General features: G+C 38.4%; 1 protein-coding gene across 4 annotated transcripts in view; it reads right to left on the reverse strand.

Annotated features, from left to right (window-relative positions):
- Window positions 1-20,882, reverse strand: part of LOC121947805 (neuronal acetylcholine receptor subunit alpha-7-like) — a 55,804-nt gene that overhangs the window by 25,217 nt on the left and 9,705 nt on the right. For all 4 annotated transcript variants that reach the window (XM_088081022.1, XM_088081021.1, XM_042492926.2 and 1 more), the window contains 2 exons: window positions 8,518-8,657; window positions 1,111-1,155 (listed from right to left, as the gene is read on the reverse strand). In XM_088081022.1, the coding sequence (XP_087937148.1) occupies window positions 1,111-1,155; window positions 8,518-8,657 (185 nt within the window). The remainder of the gene's footprint in view (window positions 1-1,110; window positions 1,156-8,517; window positions 8,658-20,882) is intronic.

Here is a 20,882-nt window from a genome sequence, read left to right on the forward strand (position 1 = left end):
GGGAGTCGAAATGTCCTGAGAAGTACACTGCACACTGACTGACAAACAATAGAAAACCTGCCTGCTCGACTTGAGGAATCTCAGCCGACTGAGGAGACTTCAAAATTCAAATATCTGTTTTCCAGAGATCAGCCCTCATAAATGGCTCATTTTAAGGTAACGAAAACACACTGATTCTTGATTTAAGGTGATTCCACACTAATTAACACATAGTTATTAATGTCAGATTTTATCTCTGCTCATGTATCCCCCTATCCTACACTCTGGACTTAAAAAAAAATAAACAGTAAGCAAACACTATTAGATATGAGCTAGAGATGTGAGGTTTCTTCTTTCTGCTTCTTGAAAACTTTGTCCATTTATTTCGGGCCACCTCGTCTTTCCAAAGCATCAAGATGAGATTTCTGCTGCACTAAACAGTGAGCACCAATCAAACTGTGTCCTACTTGAAACTGTTACACAGACTAATTTGGCTCGAGGCTATAAAACTGTCGGTGGAATTTTTCGCCTGTTGGCATTAAGTCCATTAACTATCAAGTTGACTGCCACTTAAATATGCTGCACTCTTCTCCTCCTCATGCTTCTCCCACTTTCTGCTTGACAGTCTGCCTGAGGTGATGTTTTCTCAAGTATGCTGATGCCAGCATTGAACATAGACACACACAAAGCACAGTCTCTCTCTCACCCACCCACATACCCACACACACACACACACACACACACACACACACACACACACGGACAGCAACAACCGGTGGCTGAGTTCCAGTAATGATGATAAGTGTTTTGTGAAACTCTTGAGCTCTGAAAAATAATTGCTTATTGCTTAAAAACACTTGGATGGATGATCTAACACTAGGTGGATATACAGTAAACATTAGATTATTAAATATTGCTTCTAGTCTCAGCAAGTACAAAAGAGTAATCCAGGAAATAAATTGTATCTGTGGACATGCATGGTTAACATGCAATGTCATCAACAAGCACTTAATATAGTGGCCCTAGTGATTTCTCACACACAGCCAGTGTCTTCAAAATATTACTGTGTAATAAAATCTGAAATATAATTAAAGCACATTATATTAATGGTCTTCTCAAACTTTGACTCACCAGCTGCAGCCATGCGTTGGTCATGAGCACTTGGTTCTTCTCATCCTGAGGACAGAAAAAAGATGAAGAGAAAAACAGAGAATAAGAGTTTCTTTTGTATAAGAGAAGACAAGCAGGCCAATCCATATTTAATATAGTGGAAAAGGGCTTTGTCATCAGCAAGTCAGTGCAGATACTTTGCATATCTGAAGAAGAACAAACCAGGCTCTGTAAAACTATGTAAAATCTGCTTTTATGTAACCAAGTGTAGCTCTTTTAAATGGTTTCACAGTGCAGACCTCTTTCAAATTGCAAAACCCTTTTAAAAACAACTACAACATTGTAGGTTCTTGTAGATTCAAACCAGGAACTGTAGAATGTCCAGTAAATGAGACTAATTAAATCATATTAACAGACAAAATAAGATCATAAAGGAATGCTGAGTGTTTCTTTTCTTAACGGATCTGTAGCAGCTTCATCTGTTTACTTATTTAAGGTGTATGCCAAAATTTAAGCAAGGCAGTCACTGTACAATTTGAAAGCTATACAATTTGCCATTATGGTTCACAGTAATGCATTATTGCTAATGAGGAGGAATCCTCAAAGAGGCACAAATGCAGTTGTAGTAAATCTCCAGAAATCTACTCGTGGTTCTGCTTAAACTGTGCAACTGCTGGACGACCACCGACTAGAATTTCTAACCCATCTAAAAAAGCCAGTCAGGAGCACTTGATTGATTGTTCTCCCCTGAACACTGCACAGCAAACAATGCCCAACAAAGGTGAAATTCAACTAAAATTAATTGTGAGGCTGAAAAAAATTAGATCGGCAATGGACTCATATCATACAGCGTATGCACAGCTAAGTTAAACATGCTCCATAAATAAAGTGAGTGCTAACTTGTCATTTAGCATCATTAAAACAATACTGAAAACACACAGATGATCAAAAAAGCTTTAGCTTAACTGCAAGGTCTATCAAGGGGGAATGGCAAATAAGCCCAACCAGAATGTAAAAGCAACTATTTTTTAATTTTTGTTTGAGGTCTAAATTAGAGGATTTTTAACTTGTTTTAACCCCTAAAAACTTCTTGTTGGCTTGGCATCCCTATAAATTGTTTGGAAACTATGGAGATTGAAACCTGTGTCTTCAATCTATATAATGAACTTCAGAAATGTTTTCAAAGTGAAAATATAGCATTTGCAAAATTATTCTAGCTGCAAGGTAAAATTTGCATTTCTGCAAGCACCAGACTTTCTGCTCTGAGTGCAGAGTGGAAAAGTCAGGACAGGCGTGGCTGCCCTGATTCTGTGGTAGAAAGGAGAGGAAGGCTAAAAGCGATCTAAGAAGTTTTCCTTTTCAACGCACTGCATCCGTTTACCCATTTACCTGTATATCTCTTGTGTTCCTTTCCTGAACTTGGAGTTGAAAATGTGGGAACATATGGCAAACCCTTTTATAATGTATTTTCTGGAAGCAGATGACCCAAATTATTGTGCAAAATGGTCAAAGCTGAAAGTAGAAATTGAAAATGTGTGTCTTCGAATTATCCAGCTGTGTGTGTGTGCGTGTGTGTTTGTGTGTGTGCGCGCACTTGCAATTTGTTGAAATGATCAAAAAAAGAATTGGGGGTCGTATAAGAATCATAACCTGAAAATATTAACCTCATTGACCTATTCAAGGTCAGAGCAGCAGAATGCCTGCAGCATGGTGTGGATAGTGAGCATGCACAGTAATAGACAATATATATTATACAATATACATGCCAATAAACACACTGAAACAGACTACCTGAATGAAAATATTTGTCAGTTTTTTTCCCATCAAGAGGGTTATGTTGCAGATATTTGCCTTGGACATATTCATGTGTCATGTCTTTGTGGGTATTGCTTTAAGTTCAATATTTTTCCATTTCTAAAAACAGAGAAACACTCATTACACCTTAACAACAAATACGAGAATTGTATTATTCAGTTCAGTGCACCTGCAGAGCAGCCACTCCACACTACACTGCCATATCAGATTACATTAGTCTCATATTATACCTGTAAAACCCACATTTTAATGCATTTGTTCATCTTCTGTGATGTATAAATATCAGATTTCCACACAGTCAAAGAAAGTTTAAGTTCAGATATAAAGTCCTAACTAATAATGCCTATGTGCTATTGGGCAGACAAAATGAGAGTTCATTCAGGGTCTCCTCCACTGGTAAGTCAATTCATTGACTTTTAGGACACAGCTCTAGTAATATGCAGACTAATTGTCTTCAGACCAGCCCACACTAAAAATGTAATAGACCAAACACATAAAACAACAGGTAATGACACATTTAACAACTTTTGCTCTAATTGTGTATGAGAGCAGAGAATTGGCCAAAACTGCACAATATACATGAACACACAGGGTCCCGCCTCTCAGAATTGGAAATCTTGCAAATCTCCTACAATCAAACATGACTTTACAGAGTCAACAAGCATGACTCATAGTTTTTGCACTACTTCTCACAGAAAATTTACAAAGAAAAAGGAATAGGATAACGATAAAGTCACGGAGACAATGTGAACATGAATTGTACATGTTACAGCACGGGCCGGAGGTGAGTAAATTCTGAGTTGGATTCCCATCTAATACTGCATTAAAGCCCTCTGCGTGACCACCAGTGATCCTCGGGTGATTCTCAGGGTTTCCCCCTCATAACAGGATACTGGATCAAAAATATTAAATATTATAAATATTAGTGATATATATGCAGGTCAGATGTACAAAAAAAAAAATCTCAATACAAGCTACCTGATCTTCAGAACAAATCTTTTAAAAATCAAATACAATCTTTGGTTACAATTGTCACATGGGAGGAACCAGGCCAAAAATTGGTTTGATTCTCGTGTGTTCCCAGCATCAGCTGTTCCTCATCACTTCTTCATAATCAAAGACCAGTAAACACCTCTTTCTTCACTTTTATTTTTTGTTTCAAAATGAATCTGTTTCTACGTGTGCTTTTTTTTAATACGAGCCTGTTTTTCTTTGAGTCTTCATATGGACAAGTGCACCTTAAAACACATAGCTGACCTAGAAAATTGTGAGCACTGGTCAGTTAACATTGTGTTTACTGTAAAGCTAATAAATAAATAAGCTGAATGAACATCTGCGTTCCCATGACAACTGAATAGTAAAGTTACAGTGCATACGCACAATGGTCTCAGTACATCAATTACTGCATAATTTAATCAATCCTATGTACCAACACAATAAAGGTTTTAAATAAAATTAATAAGCATTTTATGATATTTCTTACGTTGATGTTTAAAAATATCATCACAGCAAAATGAGCAGTAAATTCATAGCTTATCTGGAGGATTCAGAAGAGAAGAGGCCTACACAGTATTTGCTGAGATGACACAAAGATGTTAAGTGGATTCAAAGGTATCTTTTTTTTTTTTTTTAACTCAAATTCAATCCTTTGGCAAAGGTGAATGAACATCCTTGCTGTGTTCTTAGTCCCTCCAGGATGTTCTGTGCAAACGTGCAACTTTACCACAAATTTGACGATTTAAAAAGGGAAAAATCTCATTTCATTGAAGAGCTGCATGCAGCATATTGATTTGCTCAACCCTGCTCTCTTTGTGTTCATCATAAGACTACCAGAGCTCTGTGCCTTGGACAGTGTCACACACTCACACACACAATGACACGGCTCACTGCTAGCATCACACAGCTAACATTACCCAACGGGTTTAACAACAGAGTTGAGCCGGCTTGGTGTCAGATGTCGACCCTCCTTTGGTCATCTGCCCAAGCAGCAAAAGATGACGAAAAAAAATGAGATGATGTTGTGCTGTGTTAGCTTGTGGTGATCCTCAGCGATCAGCTGTTTCTGACCCCAAACTCCCCTACCATCACAAAAAGATTCTAATTCTGTAGGAAACACTGAATGCTAACAATAAGTGATTTTTGCAATTTTTACTTGCCCCAACAATTTAATTGAAAAGAATATGCCTTCAAACATTTCAACATGCACCACAACTTGGCAGAAATACTGCCCTGGAAACAGGAATTTCAGGCCAAAATAATTACAAAATCAGCCAGCAAAACCGTGGAGGGACTGAAAGCTATTTTACCCCCACCCATACAGGCACCTTAACTGCTGGCTGAGCTTTATTACCTTGCTCAAAGTGTTAGTAACAACATTCAAATTCTGTCATTGTACTACTTACTATATTTTCCACACTGCTCAGTGGATAAAAAAGCAGGCTTCGCTCTTCTACTATCCCCCTCTGGAGCAGATGAAACAACAACAACTACCAGGAACAAGGACAAACAACCCTAAAATTGCCCCTCAGTAAAAAGTATGAGGCCCTGCAGGGAAAAAAACACTGTCTCTATCTGTCTCTTCTGACAAATGAGAGCAGAAATCTTGCTGTATGAAACTCTAAAATTCAACATGCTAACACTTCCCCAAAGTGTCCGCTCTCTGTGTCTCACAGGGTTTTGGTCTTCTCTGGTGGTTAATGAGTCAAAGAGTCATTTGAGGCCTCCTGCTACTCTGCGCAGAATTTTAACAATTTGAAAAGTCATTAAAGATATTCGACCTGGATTGATTTCTGGGTCACAGGCTGGAGGAAGGAAGGAATGGTAATTTTCAGAAATTGGGAATGTGTCAGGGGTGTCAAACTCAGGAAGATACAAAACACCGTCAGGACATCGACCCTTGGGAAGAGTTTGACACCACTTATCTGCAGTCTAGACAACATGAGAAAATGTGGAGGGGAAAATAAATAAGCAACATTAACGCCTCTTTCAGCAACTAATCTTGAGGAGCAAAACTTTTCAGACAGACAAAAGCAATGTATTAAAACCAGGCAATGGGTTTATGTTGCTGGGAGAGTGTTGAGTGAGTCATCCAGGAAATTCTGTTTGGGTAACATAACCTCCTCCACTCCACTCATCTCTACCATAGATCTATTTGTCTTTTTGTCGGGGAAAAGGGGACATTAAAGGGGAGATGGAAGGTCAACAGTATATGTGCACATCATCTAAAAACTGGAAACTTTAAAATAAATTTGAGATGCAGCCTAAAACTGGGCTCACTGATTTATCAAGTGTCTCAGCTTTCTAGTCATATACAATTTACAAAATTTCAAGACTGAGTATGATCCCATTATGCAGAAATATTCAAACAAGTGAAAATTACATGTTTGTATGACATGGTTTTCGCCCAAATGGCATCAGACTTGCATAAAGTGGGCTGGTCTGTAAAGGGGAGATTTGTAGGTACCCATAGTAAACGTTTTCATTCAGATATCTTGAGGCAGGAGGTCCAGGGTCCTCTTTGAAATGGCCATGCCAGTTTTTCCCTTGCCAAAATTTAGTGCAACTTTTGGGGCGATATTTAACCTCCCTCCCGACAAGCTAAAATTACACAGTTAGTACCACTGGATTCCTTAGGTCTTCTTGTTTTATATCATACCATACTAGTCTTCACTCTTCAAGGACACCTGTGTTCTAGCATTGTGAAACTATTTAATGCTTTAAAGACATATCAGATGCCAAAACACAGCATACTCACAGCTACAAAGTTATCCACAAGGAATGTGTGCTTGCATGTATGTGACTGCAAACTCAGTGCCTTGCAACATAGGCTGTGCCAAGTTCAGGGTTTATTTTTCTCCAGACAACTCTTTTATTTTCACAGGAGCCCCATGTGTTGGCACCCCGACTGCATCAATGGATGCAAGCATTAACCATGCGTTATTTCAGGCATGTCTACTGCAGGTCTGAACGCAGCCCTAACCCCACTCTGCTTCAGTGGAGCAGCAAAAGAACAACTAGGCTCAGCCAGCTTTCCATGATAGATAAAGATTAAAAACAATAAAACATTGGTGTTATAAGAGAAATTAAGACAAACTACGTGTCAGTTACAGTAAAGTTGCAGCCAGTAGATCTTCAGGTAGACAGCCAACCCGAGAACACTAAAGAACAATGTGTGAAAGTATTGAGAGAGTGTGTTTGTGTGTGTGTGTGTGTGTGTGTGTGTGTGTGTGTGTGCGACCCAAATCCTTATGAGTCCCACTCCAGAGGGCCTTTATGTAACAGAATTCAAACAGGAGAAGTGCATTACTTCCGCTAACATTTAACACTGTTCCATAAGCACAATCCTGCAGCTGGATGTGTCATTTATTACACAGATGCCCACAGCTTCTAACATACACACATCAGACCAAAGCACACTCACAGAAAACACATTATTATATTTCACACTACACATATTACTTCTCTGTTTGCAGGTGTAATATTCAATTGTTGTTTCTTTCTTTTTCACACATTTTCTCTCACATTTTCTTGGATTCTTCACTTTGTATTTCTTCATCATACTGTTCAGTGTAACTGTGATCCTGACCCTGACAATGCAGTGATTGTGTTGTGGGGCTTTAAGCTTCTTTTACAGTCGCTTCCATGTGAAATTTCACTGAATGTGATACTAAAAACCTAAGAAGTAATTGATGCAGGTCAATAGCATAGTTGTGGATTCCACTTTCGCTTTTCACACTGTCCAACAGAGTGGTGTATCAGCAAAAATCTGGCATAAAGATACGTATTGCAATACAGGGGTCACAATTCCACATACTGTGCTATATGCAAGGCAATATGTTGTGGTTTTTTTAAGTAATAGTTTTTTTGGGGGGGGGTCTGTTTCATTTGTCATTTAAACTCACGCTGTCTCCTCTCTGAATTTGGACATTTTTTCAGGTCTGTGAATGCAGAACAGGCATAATTCTTCATTGGTCCTATTTTTTCCCCTGCAGCAGTTTGTGGGGGTTGAGTTGCTCAGTGGATAACTAACCATCAGTCTGATCAGAGCTGATCATATTAGATCACTGGATGAGAGGAGCATCTGCTACAGATGCTGAGGCAAGCAAACTTTTAGATCCAGCACAATGAACGGTTAAGTTTCACTTTCAGTGAGCCTGACGTTCTGCTGCTCCATCTGTACCCAGAAAATGATCTGTGCTGGATCATTTTCTGGGTACAGTGCAGCGCAATCAATAACTTCACAGTATATATATAGTCCAATAGTGCTCCTAATTAATGGTCTAGCTCCAAAACTAAAAAATCAATATGTGACGGCAGATATTTTAATCGTGCTGGGCCACCGCAAACACTGAAGGATCAAGCAGGTAGGTGTATAACACAACACAAAATGAAGACGCTACACATCTTTGCATATAAACTTTAAATTCAAAACTAATAGTAGTTTTACAACTAATGCAGTATCACAACACACTTAATGACGATACTGTGTATTGATATTTTCTTACACCTCCAATGCCCAACCAAACAAACTTTGTATCTGGCCACACGTCTTACATTCTACACTGCCCAAACTACACATTATGACACATAAATAAAGAATACTGTTTCCCTCACCACATCTATGATCTGCAGCAGTGTGAGGCCGAGCTCCACCAGGATGGCAGCTGAGTCATTGACCACTGGTCTCTCCAGCCGGTTGTAGTTGGCCAGCAGCTCCTTGTAAAGCCTCCTCTGGTGTTCTCCCTGCAGGGATCCTGGAAGAAACAAAATAAACAAGAAGAGACATGATTTGTCTGATGATTATTTTGAATACAAAGCCTCATCTGCAATAAAAACTGTTAAAGCTAAACACCAACATTTGAGGATGAAAGTGCATTCTTGATCTCAGGGGTTTATGTGCAAAATAATCTCGGAGGTTCTTAGGCTTACTTCAATAAAGCATAAGTGGATCTTTGACATTTTTTGTCACATATAATCAGCAGTTCCCTCATATTTCAGAGCTGACGGTACATCCTTCCAGCTGCTACGTTTCCTGTAGGTCACTCTTTGATTTACAGACACAGTGTGTGACGTCTTTATATTTGCATTTTAAACCGTAAATCTAAGGCTATAATAAAGATATTCCAGGGCAGGGTTTGAAAAAAAAATGTTATCAGTGTTTTGGCTTTGGCTTTCCCTTCAAATTGTACCTTGGAACATTTTCTTGTGTACCGAGGCTGAATTCTAATCCAGAAAGTAGCTTTAATGGCTTTTGTAACCTTTTACCCTTCCTTTGCTGGCACCAGCTTGCAGCCAGATTATAATTTACCTGATGGAGTTTGAAACTAGCTGCCATATACAGTGCCTATTCAGATTGCGGCAAGATGTGCTACAGTGCTTCCTGTAAACTTGCCTTTGGTATGACCAGTGTATAGGAGGAAGGTATGTTGAGCTAAAAGTGTTGATAAATAATGAATACTTTAAATATACACGTGCTGACATAGGCATATATATCTGTAATGCACAAAGTGTGGCAGGACTGTGAGTTGGTGTAGTCTTAAGGTCCAGGGTGATTAAAATGATGTGTTTGTTGGCCCGACTCTCACCGCCATTATTGATCTTCTCTATCTCACCTTCAACACTCAGTTTGCACTGCCCATTTGATCCAAAAAAAAAGGGAGACAGACACACAGACACCTTCATGCACATACAAACAAGATCTAAAAACAATGTTAATGACCTTGTCACTGGTTTCAATATAACACTTTTCACAAACCAAGGACAGAAGTGAAACAGGGCAAACACTTTTGCAAAAATCATTCATATTACTAAGTTGTTTGCAGTAGTGTCATATTCAGCCCTCACATGCTCATTAGTTCATTGGTTTGTTCTCCCTGCAATGTCCTCACATTGCAGGTAAATTCAATTTCTGTCCTTCACATGTGACACAGATCTTTTAATGATTTTAGAGTGCAGTGAGCAAGTGGTTTTCAAAATTTCCAGCTATGAGTGAGTGGATATGTGTGATGAAACCAAACACACTGATTTGATTCAGTATGGCCTCCATTCATTTTTGTAGACCTCTCCTTTAGCAGATGTTATATCCATAGACTGTATGACAGAAGTGGACAGAGCTCCAGGTCTGAAAAGTGGAGCCAATGCAGAAGGTGACTCCACTGGTTGCAAAAAGAGGTCAGAGTACACATGTTCCTAATGCTCTCAATCGCTAGTTTGAACTCATCTGCAATACAGCATGATGTATATTCTGTAAAATACAATCCCATTTAGAGTAAAATCGATGGTAAAGCAGGGTTTGCTTTAGGGCGTGGCTTGACCTTGAGATTGTCATCACACTTTTATAGACAAAATAATAAAAATAATAATAATAATTATAATGGATTTGGCTGCCGTTCAATAAATTTAAACTGTCGACTCCAGTTTTGAGGTCTCAAGGTCAGTATTTCGTCAATCACTTTTTTTTTTTGTTGCCAGAGGTGATAGGCTGGCACTATGGAGGAGCGAGGGGCGGGTCTGACGCAGAAGCCAAGGATACTATGGGCAGACAGCCTGTCAGTCAAACCGGTCCACCCTTAATTATGTGCAACTTTAAATCTTAATAAAATGTAAATGGATGAGTTATGAAAAGTCACCCCCGTACAGTTGTCATGAGGGAAGAAATTAGCTATAGCGACCAAATCTGTCAGTCAAGATGACGGTGGCCAAAATGCTGAAGTAAGGGCTTTAAAACAGAAGTCCACAAACCAATTCTGTCCACTTCTGTTATGCAGTCTATGGTTGTACCTCAACAAGTGCATGATTGCACATGGAGATCTGTTCATAAGAATTATTTTTCAAACAGGCATTGGATATTTACCAACAAGTCAAACATGAAAATAAATTACTCACCCACTGCAGGGCTCCAATGTCTACCTTCTTATTACACCAAAGTGGTGACATTTCCAGCACAACCACTCTTCATCAGACTAAAGTCATCTAGACTATAGCCAACAGTAGTCTAGATTTTAGTCTGATGAAAAGCAGTTGTGCTCGAAACGTCATCACCTTGTTGTTATAAATAGGTGGAGAATTGAGCCCAGCAGTGTGCAAGCGAAAATGTTAATATCTGCTCACTTTCAGCTCAGCACCAATCTTTGTTAGTGTGGATGTGTGTGCATATTCCAAATTATTCACAAAGTCAAACATAACTGGTCTGTATTTTGTTATACCAAAGATTTCAAAAGGGTTTGTAGGAGCAACAAGATGGATAATTTTGTTAAATAAAAGAACTGAAATTCAAATTCAGAGAAATTCAGAGAAACACATAAATTGGTCAGCGGCATGCATATGTACCAGACACTTCACTTCACAGACAGTTGTATAACAATCACATATTGTTACACTTTTCATGCAAACAAACTGGGAGACATAGATTTATACAAATATAGTCAACAGCAGGCACAAAAATACCCTCTCTGTCATACATGCACAGCCTGTTATTGTTAGAAAATGTCCTAAAGAGGTCATCCCTATGCACACAGTATAATGACTCCCTCATGTGCACATACACTGGGGAATGGTATAAGGAAGTAAAACAGAAAAAGCAGAGATAAAAAGGACAAAATATCAGGAAGAGAAATGTAGTGTGGATGAAAAACGGATTAGAGAGAAGGAGGGGAGCTTGCTCTGCAGCCCTGTAAAGCCGTGAAGAGGAGAGGAGTGTGCCTTTGGCCCGGCACGCTGTTGATTGGCCCATTAAGGCCGTAATGAGGAGAGTTATGGCAGGACTGAGCCTGAGGTCAGAGACTGAGGAGCTCCGAGAAGCTGCTCAACACAGCAGAATCCCTTCTGCCGCTTCTATGGAGCCACACTGACTGATTAATACATCAGACTGCATCCTCTCTTTTCATGCATCCGTCTATCCATCTTCCAGTGCCTTATGTGGAAGTTGGATTGACAGATCCATGACATTCCTGCACACATTCACACTCACAGACACGGATGCAGACACTTTTTGTTTTTCAGACTCTCTGTCTATAAAAACGTTTGTTTGGGCACACAGGCAAGTGCTCTAATGGCTGGTGGCTTCAGCAAAGACAAAAACGCAATCTCAATAAATCAATATGCAGCACCACAAAGTCATAAATCTGTCCATCTATGCGCAATGTAATCTGCATACACACATGCACTCAAATTTAACTACAGTCTCATCTACAGCTGCTATCCTGCCAACCTCCCTCCTGTGTCTCCCCTGTGTTTTATTACAGTGGATTGTGAACTGAGGTCCAAACAAACATCACAAAACTAATAAAGTCAGTGAAGAAGAATTGAGAGCTCAGTCTCCATTGCTCCTTGTCTCATAAAACTCTGTTTGGAAGGATTTAAATAATCAAATACAATAAAGCCGTGCCAACTTTAATTCACAAACAAACGTGTGCAGCATACGCCAGGGATGAAGGGATACATCCATTAGTTTGTTGGGTGTTCTTTTTTTTTTTAAATCATCTCACTAATGAAGCTGATATGAGGGGCTGGCAAGAAAACACAATTTCCTAAACCCAGTGAGAGGCCTCATCAAACAAACTCCAGCTGAGGGAGGGAATGAAAGTGGGTGTTAGAGGGTGTAGGGTGGCTAGAAGATTTGTTGTTTGTTTGGCATCCTTTATCTTCCTGTTCACCATCCTTGACCTTTCATTCAAAAAGCATAATGGAGAAGTGTTCCGCTGAAATAAAGTCCATTGTCAAGAGGACTATTAAAAGTCTTGTCTAATGTTATCTTTTCATCAAATATTGTTTGTTTCAAATGGATTTAAGCAAATAGCTTGTCTTCAATTACAAAACTACACATGAAATTTAGATGGAGGGCAGAAAGTGATGATCTGTGAGCTGCATGAATAATAACAGAGATAAGTGACTACATAAAAGGGTTGGATGAACCTGCAGGCAGCAGTATCAACAGAAAAAGGGAAACTCATCGAGACCTCCTACATTATGGCAAGCCAGATGATGGTGTATGAAAGCCTCGAGGACTATAACGTGGTTGGGTCCACGACCCAAAATTAAAGTAGTATTCAATTATTGTAATAGTGTTTTTTTAAATGTATAAGTAAATATGCTCTAATTTTGCTGTCTTTTTATATTTCAGCTCTGAACATGGATGCACCGCTGGCATCGGGCAACCAGAAAGCTAACTTTAACTATTTTCTGCGTACGAGGTCACCGTTACCATAAGTGTGGTGAAACACCTTGGGGCTAAAAAACATGAACAAGCTGTCACCACACTTTATATTTGCATGGCAATACCAACTCCAGGCAACATTTACATTTGAGGTTAGAACATATAATGTTAAAAATGTACTCAACTGTAACCTTAAAAAAAAATGTGTAAACATTTAAATAAGTAAAAAGTAGGTCAGTTAAAATGCAGGCCTACTTTGAGTACACGCTACTGCATTACAAGGGTGGGGAGCATAATTAGGCCATAAATAAACTGCATTAAATGTCAACAAAAAAACTACAGCAACATGAACCATTATATCCAAACCAAAAATTAAATTCAATAGGCGGCACTTTGCAGCTTGTACATAAAATTGCTTATCAATTAGTTTAGTCTCTCTAGAATTAACCACAAAAGAGAGAACTCTTAACAAAAATGGCCAGCTATACAAATTAAATAACCTGACACTTCTTATAGAATCAACAGCAGAATGAAGTCATCCCCAAGGCACAAAACATGGAGCTGTCTAAATGCATTAATGGTCGAGCAGCTAAAACGCATGAATATGATTAAATGTTACTGGTCAGCTGATAGTCACAAAACTGTGAAGGAGCCAGTTATGTGACAAATGAATGCTTGTTTTTTTTAGTCACTAAAATGTTCACCTTTCCTCTTTTTACAATATTTTTCCCTGAAAGTTGCCATAAATGGATTTGAATATTTCCCAACAGAATAATGTCAGACGTCAAACTGTATCAATCGAATTTAAACACGTTTTTGCATTCTTGCAGACAGTACATTATTGTTGAATTGGCTGAATTCAAATCTTCCATTTCTGAATCAGACACAATTATTCATTTGTCAATTTCTAGGAATGCACAGATTTATCAGCTGAACTTTTCTATTGGCTGATATTTGCCTTGTTAACTGCCATCAGCCTATCAGCAAATAAAACGACAATCACTGATGGATAATGGTTTTTCCATTGTGTCACATCAATTTTGTGCATGTTAAACAGCTGTGCATGAGATTAACAGCATCCTGTCATCCTGGGGACAATAGAAAATGTGTTTCAGACAGAGATCTTCCCAAAGACACCTTTGGGACATAAAGACGAAGTAAACTCACTATCAATGCTCAAAGAGCCTCACCCTAATGTTTTCCTGATATGCTAAATCTTGTACACCAAATCCATGTTAACATCGGTTGAGGGAGAGCTCATTAACTGTGAGCATTGGGCTAAGGTAAAATATTATGTTCTTTAGATGTTTTTAAATGTAGCTAATCTTGTAAAAAGTACCTTTTAAACCAGAAACTTGAACAAATATGTCTTAAGGAGAAATTTGTTCTTGTTTTCACAACAAAATAAAACATTTATTAGAAAGGGATTCATGCTGTACATTTTAAAAAAGCTTTCGAAGCATTTCTTTTTATTTTATGTCAACTTACAATGAAGGTTGTTTGATAAATGTCTGTTCAATTTGTACTTATTCAATGATAGTGTAACGAAGAGCTCAATGACTTTAAAACAGTTGTTATCTTTTTATGGTGAAGATTTCTTTGGTTCCCCGGCATAAAAGGGTGAATAAATACCAACAACAACAACAACAAAAAAACCATCAACATCCTCTATTGGCCAAATTATTGTTTTAAACATCAGTACTGGTGTCAGCTCAGAATTTCACAATTGATGCATCCTAATGAATTGCCTATTCTAAAAAAGTAAAAAGTAAAAGTAAGTTCATTCTGCATAGTAATTGCCATTTTTTTATGTTGTACAAAAAGGGACTTGCACATATTAAAACAGAAAATTAGCTTTCAGAATTTAGTGTTGCTATCTAGGGTGTCATTCAAAATCTCAAAGCCAATTAGATTTCAGGACCAGTCTTTTAATTTCAAGGTCACAATGTTTTGTTCAACCCCTCTGTGCCCAATTGAATTTAACACAAATGTCCCTTAGAAACAGGTAACATGTCTTTTTGATATTATTCTGCATGCATCCCACCTTGTCTACACTGATGTATGCATGTTAACCTAACCTCACTGATCTACAGCAGCACACTGATGTCGTCCCTGAGCTTCAGGATGTCTGAATATGGAATTAGTTCTAGTTTTAATAAGCAGAGCCAGACTGTTTCTGGGCACATCAGGGACCCCGAGGGCATCAGCACCCAAGGGGACATTCTATGTCAGCTCTCGGAAGCCCACAAAATATTAATGCATTTTGCAGATTCACAAGGTCTCCTTTGAGACCAAGCCAATTTTCTTTTTGAGAGTGTTTCCTCCACATCAACATTTATTAGAAGAATATTGGACGTGAGAGCAATCTCGCAAATTATTGTAAAAGAGAACGAAGAGGAAATGAAAAATGTGAGACATGTAGAGATGTAAATTTACTCTGTATATCTCAATGCATTTTGCTTTGTGCGCTGTGGTGGAAAGACACATCCAAGAATGTGTCACCCTGCCTTTGATTTGGTCCAAACTGGGGGAGGCTCCAGCCCCTGACGTAAAGTTTTACAGCCTTTCAAATACTAAGGACAGAAATAACATTGTGGGTGTTTTTGGAATGGCACCCACCATTTTGTATAGGATTAGAGGAAACACATTACGGATTGACAACCATCGGGACATGGGATGGTTTGAAAAATTGATTTTGACAATAACGTATACCACTGAGTCAGGATGGGACAGCTGCAGCCATAAACAGAGATAAAGGATAATTTTGCTTAGCATCAGCTAGAAGCAAACATTTCCACAGTGTGTGCAAAAGACGAAGTAAATCAAATTTCAGAAACATGGCAACTCTTCACCAGTCTACTTCTCTTCTTCCCATTTTTCATACTTGTGAAGATTGCTATTGCTTTCAATGGTGTTTTATATCACCATTGCCCCTGCTAATTGAAAAGGAACAATTTCAGAGATTATCCAGATGCTTTCAAGCTTTGTATTGCATGCCTATACATTAAAGTTTGCTGAAAATGAAAGTTAATGCCATTTATGCTCAACCAACTTTTTAACCTTTTCCAGAGCTTTCAACTAACTGCATCTCAGTTTTCATCAAAGAATGAAAACTGTGGAAAAAGCTGTCTGTTGTGGGTCAGAAATTACAAAACATTCTTTTATTTGTGTCAAACTGCCACAATATCAGCTTTTGCTGCCACATATTGATTTTCTACTTTTGGTGCTGGACAGTTTAGTTATTCAGATTACCACACTTTCGGTGCACAGAGTGTACTCTAGGTACAGACGGAGCTGCAGAATTTCAACCACATTAAAAATTGAAACGTGTTGACGTGTGTTTTTCCAACCTACTTTAGATGAAACCAGCTTTGTATCCATGAACTGCAAACCCCTTAAAAGTTTGCTTTCAATTGCCTCTGCAGCAGCTGGTCCTCTAATCCGTTTATGTGATCTGATCAAACACAAACTGACTGACTCATCAGTTAGTCATCCCGGGACTCTAACAACAAACTCCATCTGAGGAAGAAAAAAAACTCATGAAGAGCTCCACCTGCACTGTTTTTACAGAGATGATCACAAAGTGACACACACAGGGAAAAAAAAACTCTTTATAGAGCATGTAAAATCCTCCTTTACAAGTTACAATTCTCCACAAAACTCAAACACTTTCTGTCTTTAATTGTCATGTTGTTGAGGGGTCTAATCGACAAAGAAAAAAGTAAAGATAGAAATGTCTCTAAACCACTTCATAATTAGATGTAACAACACAAAATAATACAATCCATTAACTGGGGGATGATCGACGGATGGACGGTCAGTTTTTTATATTCACACATGTGGTGAGATGGTGGGATTTAAACAGTTTTTTAATGTGATATGCATATGTAAATGAAGTAAATTAATAAATTAATAAAGGGGAAATCACAGGCACACTCTTCCCATCTTGCCTCCCTCTCCCACTCTCAAGATTTCCACCGCTAATTCCAAATCTTTCCACCTTCTTCCCAAACATGTAAAAACCACTCCAGTCTTTGCAATATCCCACTCTTTTGCTATTCTGCTGTACAATATTCATTTTTCTCTATTTTGACTGCACCTCTCTTTCTCTATCCGTGACTTCATCCCTTTACAAGCCTCTCCAAATCTTGCGATATCTCCTCCTGTGATCCCTCTCTCTATGTATGCCTCTCTCTTGTTACCTCTATCCCTCCTTTTCAGTCTCTCTACCTTGTCCTAAATTGATTTGTTTTTCTGTTTTCAGCCTTTCTGTTCTTGTTTGCGATGAATAAGTGCATTCTAGAGCCGATTAGATTGTGCAGAAATTAACAAAAAAAGCTGGAAATTAATTCATGATCATGATCAGTGTTGTCACAGTTTAGCATCATCTGCAAACAAACGGAGGGATTTTAAAGGAAAGTCACATGAGGTAGAGGGCAAGTCAGTCCAAATAAACAGGTAGAAGGTGAACTTTGTTCCACAACTGATGTGTGTGAGCTGTGAAGCAAAAAATATATAGATTTTGTCCAAAGCAACTCTCTGTCACACACACACATCAAAATACATTGAGAATTTCAGCTGGGTGATTCTGTCCCATATGAATATTTTTTACTGGGTCAATGCGTTCAGATGAGGCTTCCAAACACTCTCATCAGACACAGGCTATCCAAACACAGGCGGCCTGAGGGACCCATTCTGCCTCTTCCTTTCTCACACACAGACACAGACAGACGGACAGAGAGACACACACACAAACAGGAATGCTATTTTAGGCAAAGCACTAAATGACCACCTCTTACATCAGGGTTTTTTAGTGCTCCTGATGAGCTCAGCTAAACCATCAAGACTGAATCACTGTCCAACACACGCACGTACGTACACACGCGCACACACGCGCACACACACACACACACACACACACACAAACAAACAATTAAAGTAGTAAAAAAATAAGTTGAGGAAAAATTAATAAATGGTAATTTTGGAGTTCAACATATGCTTACAGTGCATTTATAAATATATATATATATATATTAAATACAAACACAATGGCTTAATTAATGAAGCAAATTTGGAGGTGCTTTACAGGACATACACATTTTCTATTGTCTTAAGTCTGCTGGGCAACATATCAGTATTATATTAATAGTGTAATATTAGACTATTATTTTAGATTTTGGATATTGTAATATTATAGGTTAGTCTTTTCCTGGTTTTAAAGGTTGTATCACAGTAAAGTGATGTATTTTTCTGAACTTATCAGACTGTTCTAGCTGTTTTACTATTTGCCTTTACCCAAATTAAATCCACATTACTGATAAATATTTATTCAAAACCTTATTGTGTTAGTATTTTGTCGAAGCACCTATTGGTGACTCAACCTCAGATAAGCAGACAATGCTGGGATGGACAACCCTACAATACTGCCGCAATATCAATAAAGGTATCTGATCTTAAATATTGTAATTTATTTTCTAAATATCACCCAGCTCAAGACTGCCTTAATACAACACTCACGTACCTTTGAGTAGGTTGAAAGAGTTTTTTTGTCACTTTTAACATTACGGTTTACACTAGCCATTGAAAGATCTCCACAGTCCTTATTACAACACAGTGCATTATTAGTTTAACCAAAGCTAATATGGGGCTACAGCAGCAAAGGCTTGACAAATCCATAAAGTACCAAAGTGTGTTTGGTAAGGTTTGCTGCGGTAGTCCATGTTACCATTGTTAGGTCATACACCAAATAAGTAAAATCACGTAGGTTAGGTTAAGGAAAATATTTTTTTTAAGTACTTAACATCAAGTTAAGTTGATTAGATTTCTGAAAAGAAACATGGTGGCGACATATCTAAAACCAATTTAAAGTTCACTTTGTTTCACACAGGATGGAACAACAGTCTCCTGGGGGAAAGTCCTGTGCTGTTTGACCCATCCACAAACCTACTTTTTAAGTGAACTTTCACTCTATATAGTAATTCCATCTTAACTTCCATCAGCACTTTTATCACAGCCTTACTGATTATATGGGTTATATATGGATCCTGGGGCATTTCTGATGGGTATAAGCATGAACAGTGCATGAGAACGATGACAACTATAAACTGACCGACAAGACATGCCAGCAGACAATTTGGTGTCAAAGTGAAAAGCAACAGCACCTACTTGCCATTATTTCTGATTTAAACCCATTACTAGAAGGGAATGTGACAAGATTAACAGCAGAAAGGGAGTTGTTTACATTGCTAAGTATGGTGGTGTGCTGCCTGTCACCTGCTGACCCTTATCAAACTGCTCACTGTGCCTGCTCATGACTTTTAAATTGCTCCCTGCAATATTTCAAACTGATCTGCTGTCAACAAATGACGGTTGTCTTGTTTTGCAAATGCATTTTAATGAACAATAATGGCAGTGCCAATCTCATTGACAAATACATCGCGTTTCCTGTTACTACCTGATAATAAAAATCAGCTCATGTCTCACCAATTAAATGCTTTAAATGTGAAGCTGCAGCAGTAGGAAATGTTCGGTTTATCCGAATTATCATTATCCACAGTACAGCACAGCACTCTAAAGATATTGAGGGCCATCAGCAAATATCTTTTCTTGTAAAATGTTTGGGGAAATTGGTATCATACTGGTGTTGTCACAAGTTTATTACCAGGGAAGATTTCCTCACTGTAGCACCCTTGCTGTTTAGTAAGGAATTCCTTCTTTGTGTCAATATCCTTTAACTGCTGCTTAGAAATAAAACAGTGTCCCACAATCCATATTTATCTTTGGTGCGCTTGCTTGACTGGCAGTTGTCTCAGTTCATTAAAGGGATTTTTTGTAAGTTTCAAAAGGTGACATTATAGATGAATGTCCATATTTATCTACAGCTCAAGCGCAACTGGCTTCAGCTTCATTTTTTTTAACACAAATAATCTCGCCCGTTAGTGAAACTGTGTAGACAGGGTCAACATGGAGCCTCTTTTGGTCCCTGCAGCTCCCAATGATATAATGTAAATTTTGATGAATACACAGTGAAAACACTACAGAGTTGTGGGACAAAAGTGTGGGGATGATAAAAATAGAAGTAAAAGTCTTAAGGTATGCTATGCAAGATTTTCCTGGAGACATCATAAAGACTCACACAGAAGCAATCACTCTCAGTCATCAGTGATGACCCACTATCAGTATGTGCTGGTGTACTTCTCTGCAGAGACTCCAGACTCTGCCTTTATTTTCTTATTTTCTGTGCTTGCTGCGTTTGTGCGTGTGTACCCTCACTGTGCTTAAGTAAGGTTGGGACTTCATAAAAAGCATAACGATCAGCAGCTGGCATCAAAAAGATGTGACATGCAAAAAAAAAAGGCAATAAAAGAGGTGAAATGGCAAATGAGAGTGAATTTGGGGTTGGCTTTTATCTTAACTTTGGCTGGTGAGCATGGTTACAAACAGTAACTGACAATCCTGCATAGTATTTTTTTAAAAAAACAAAACAAAACAAAACTTAATTTTACTTCCATTAAGTTGAACTTTAACTTAAATGCTGACAGCATGTGTTTTCTTTTGACGTTTATCCAAATACTAATATAGAAACCACACTACTGTGAAACACACAGCTCATTATTTAGAGTAATCTTGTTTTATATGGTGGTAAACATGCTTGCTAAATCTCAAAAAATTATGTAAAGAGCCAAGTCTATTATCCAGTCTGGAGCATAACAGGGCTCTGATCCCAGAATGCTCTGGGACAGAGAGACTAGAGTTATGAACCTGGAGGGAGAATCAGGCTGCACAAAGAAACTGCTGACAGACCGCCAGTGAGGGCCGGAGGGCC

The sequence above is a fragment of the Plectropomus leopardus genome, chromosome 8 (genome assembly GCF_026936395.1).
Source record: "Plectropomus leopardus strain MGB_pleo_1.0 chromosome 8, ASM2693639v1, whole genome shotgun sequence".
Classification (NCBI taxonomy): Eukaryota; Metazoa; Chordata; class Actinopteri; order Perciformes; family Serranidae; genus Plectropomus; species Plectropomus leopardus.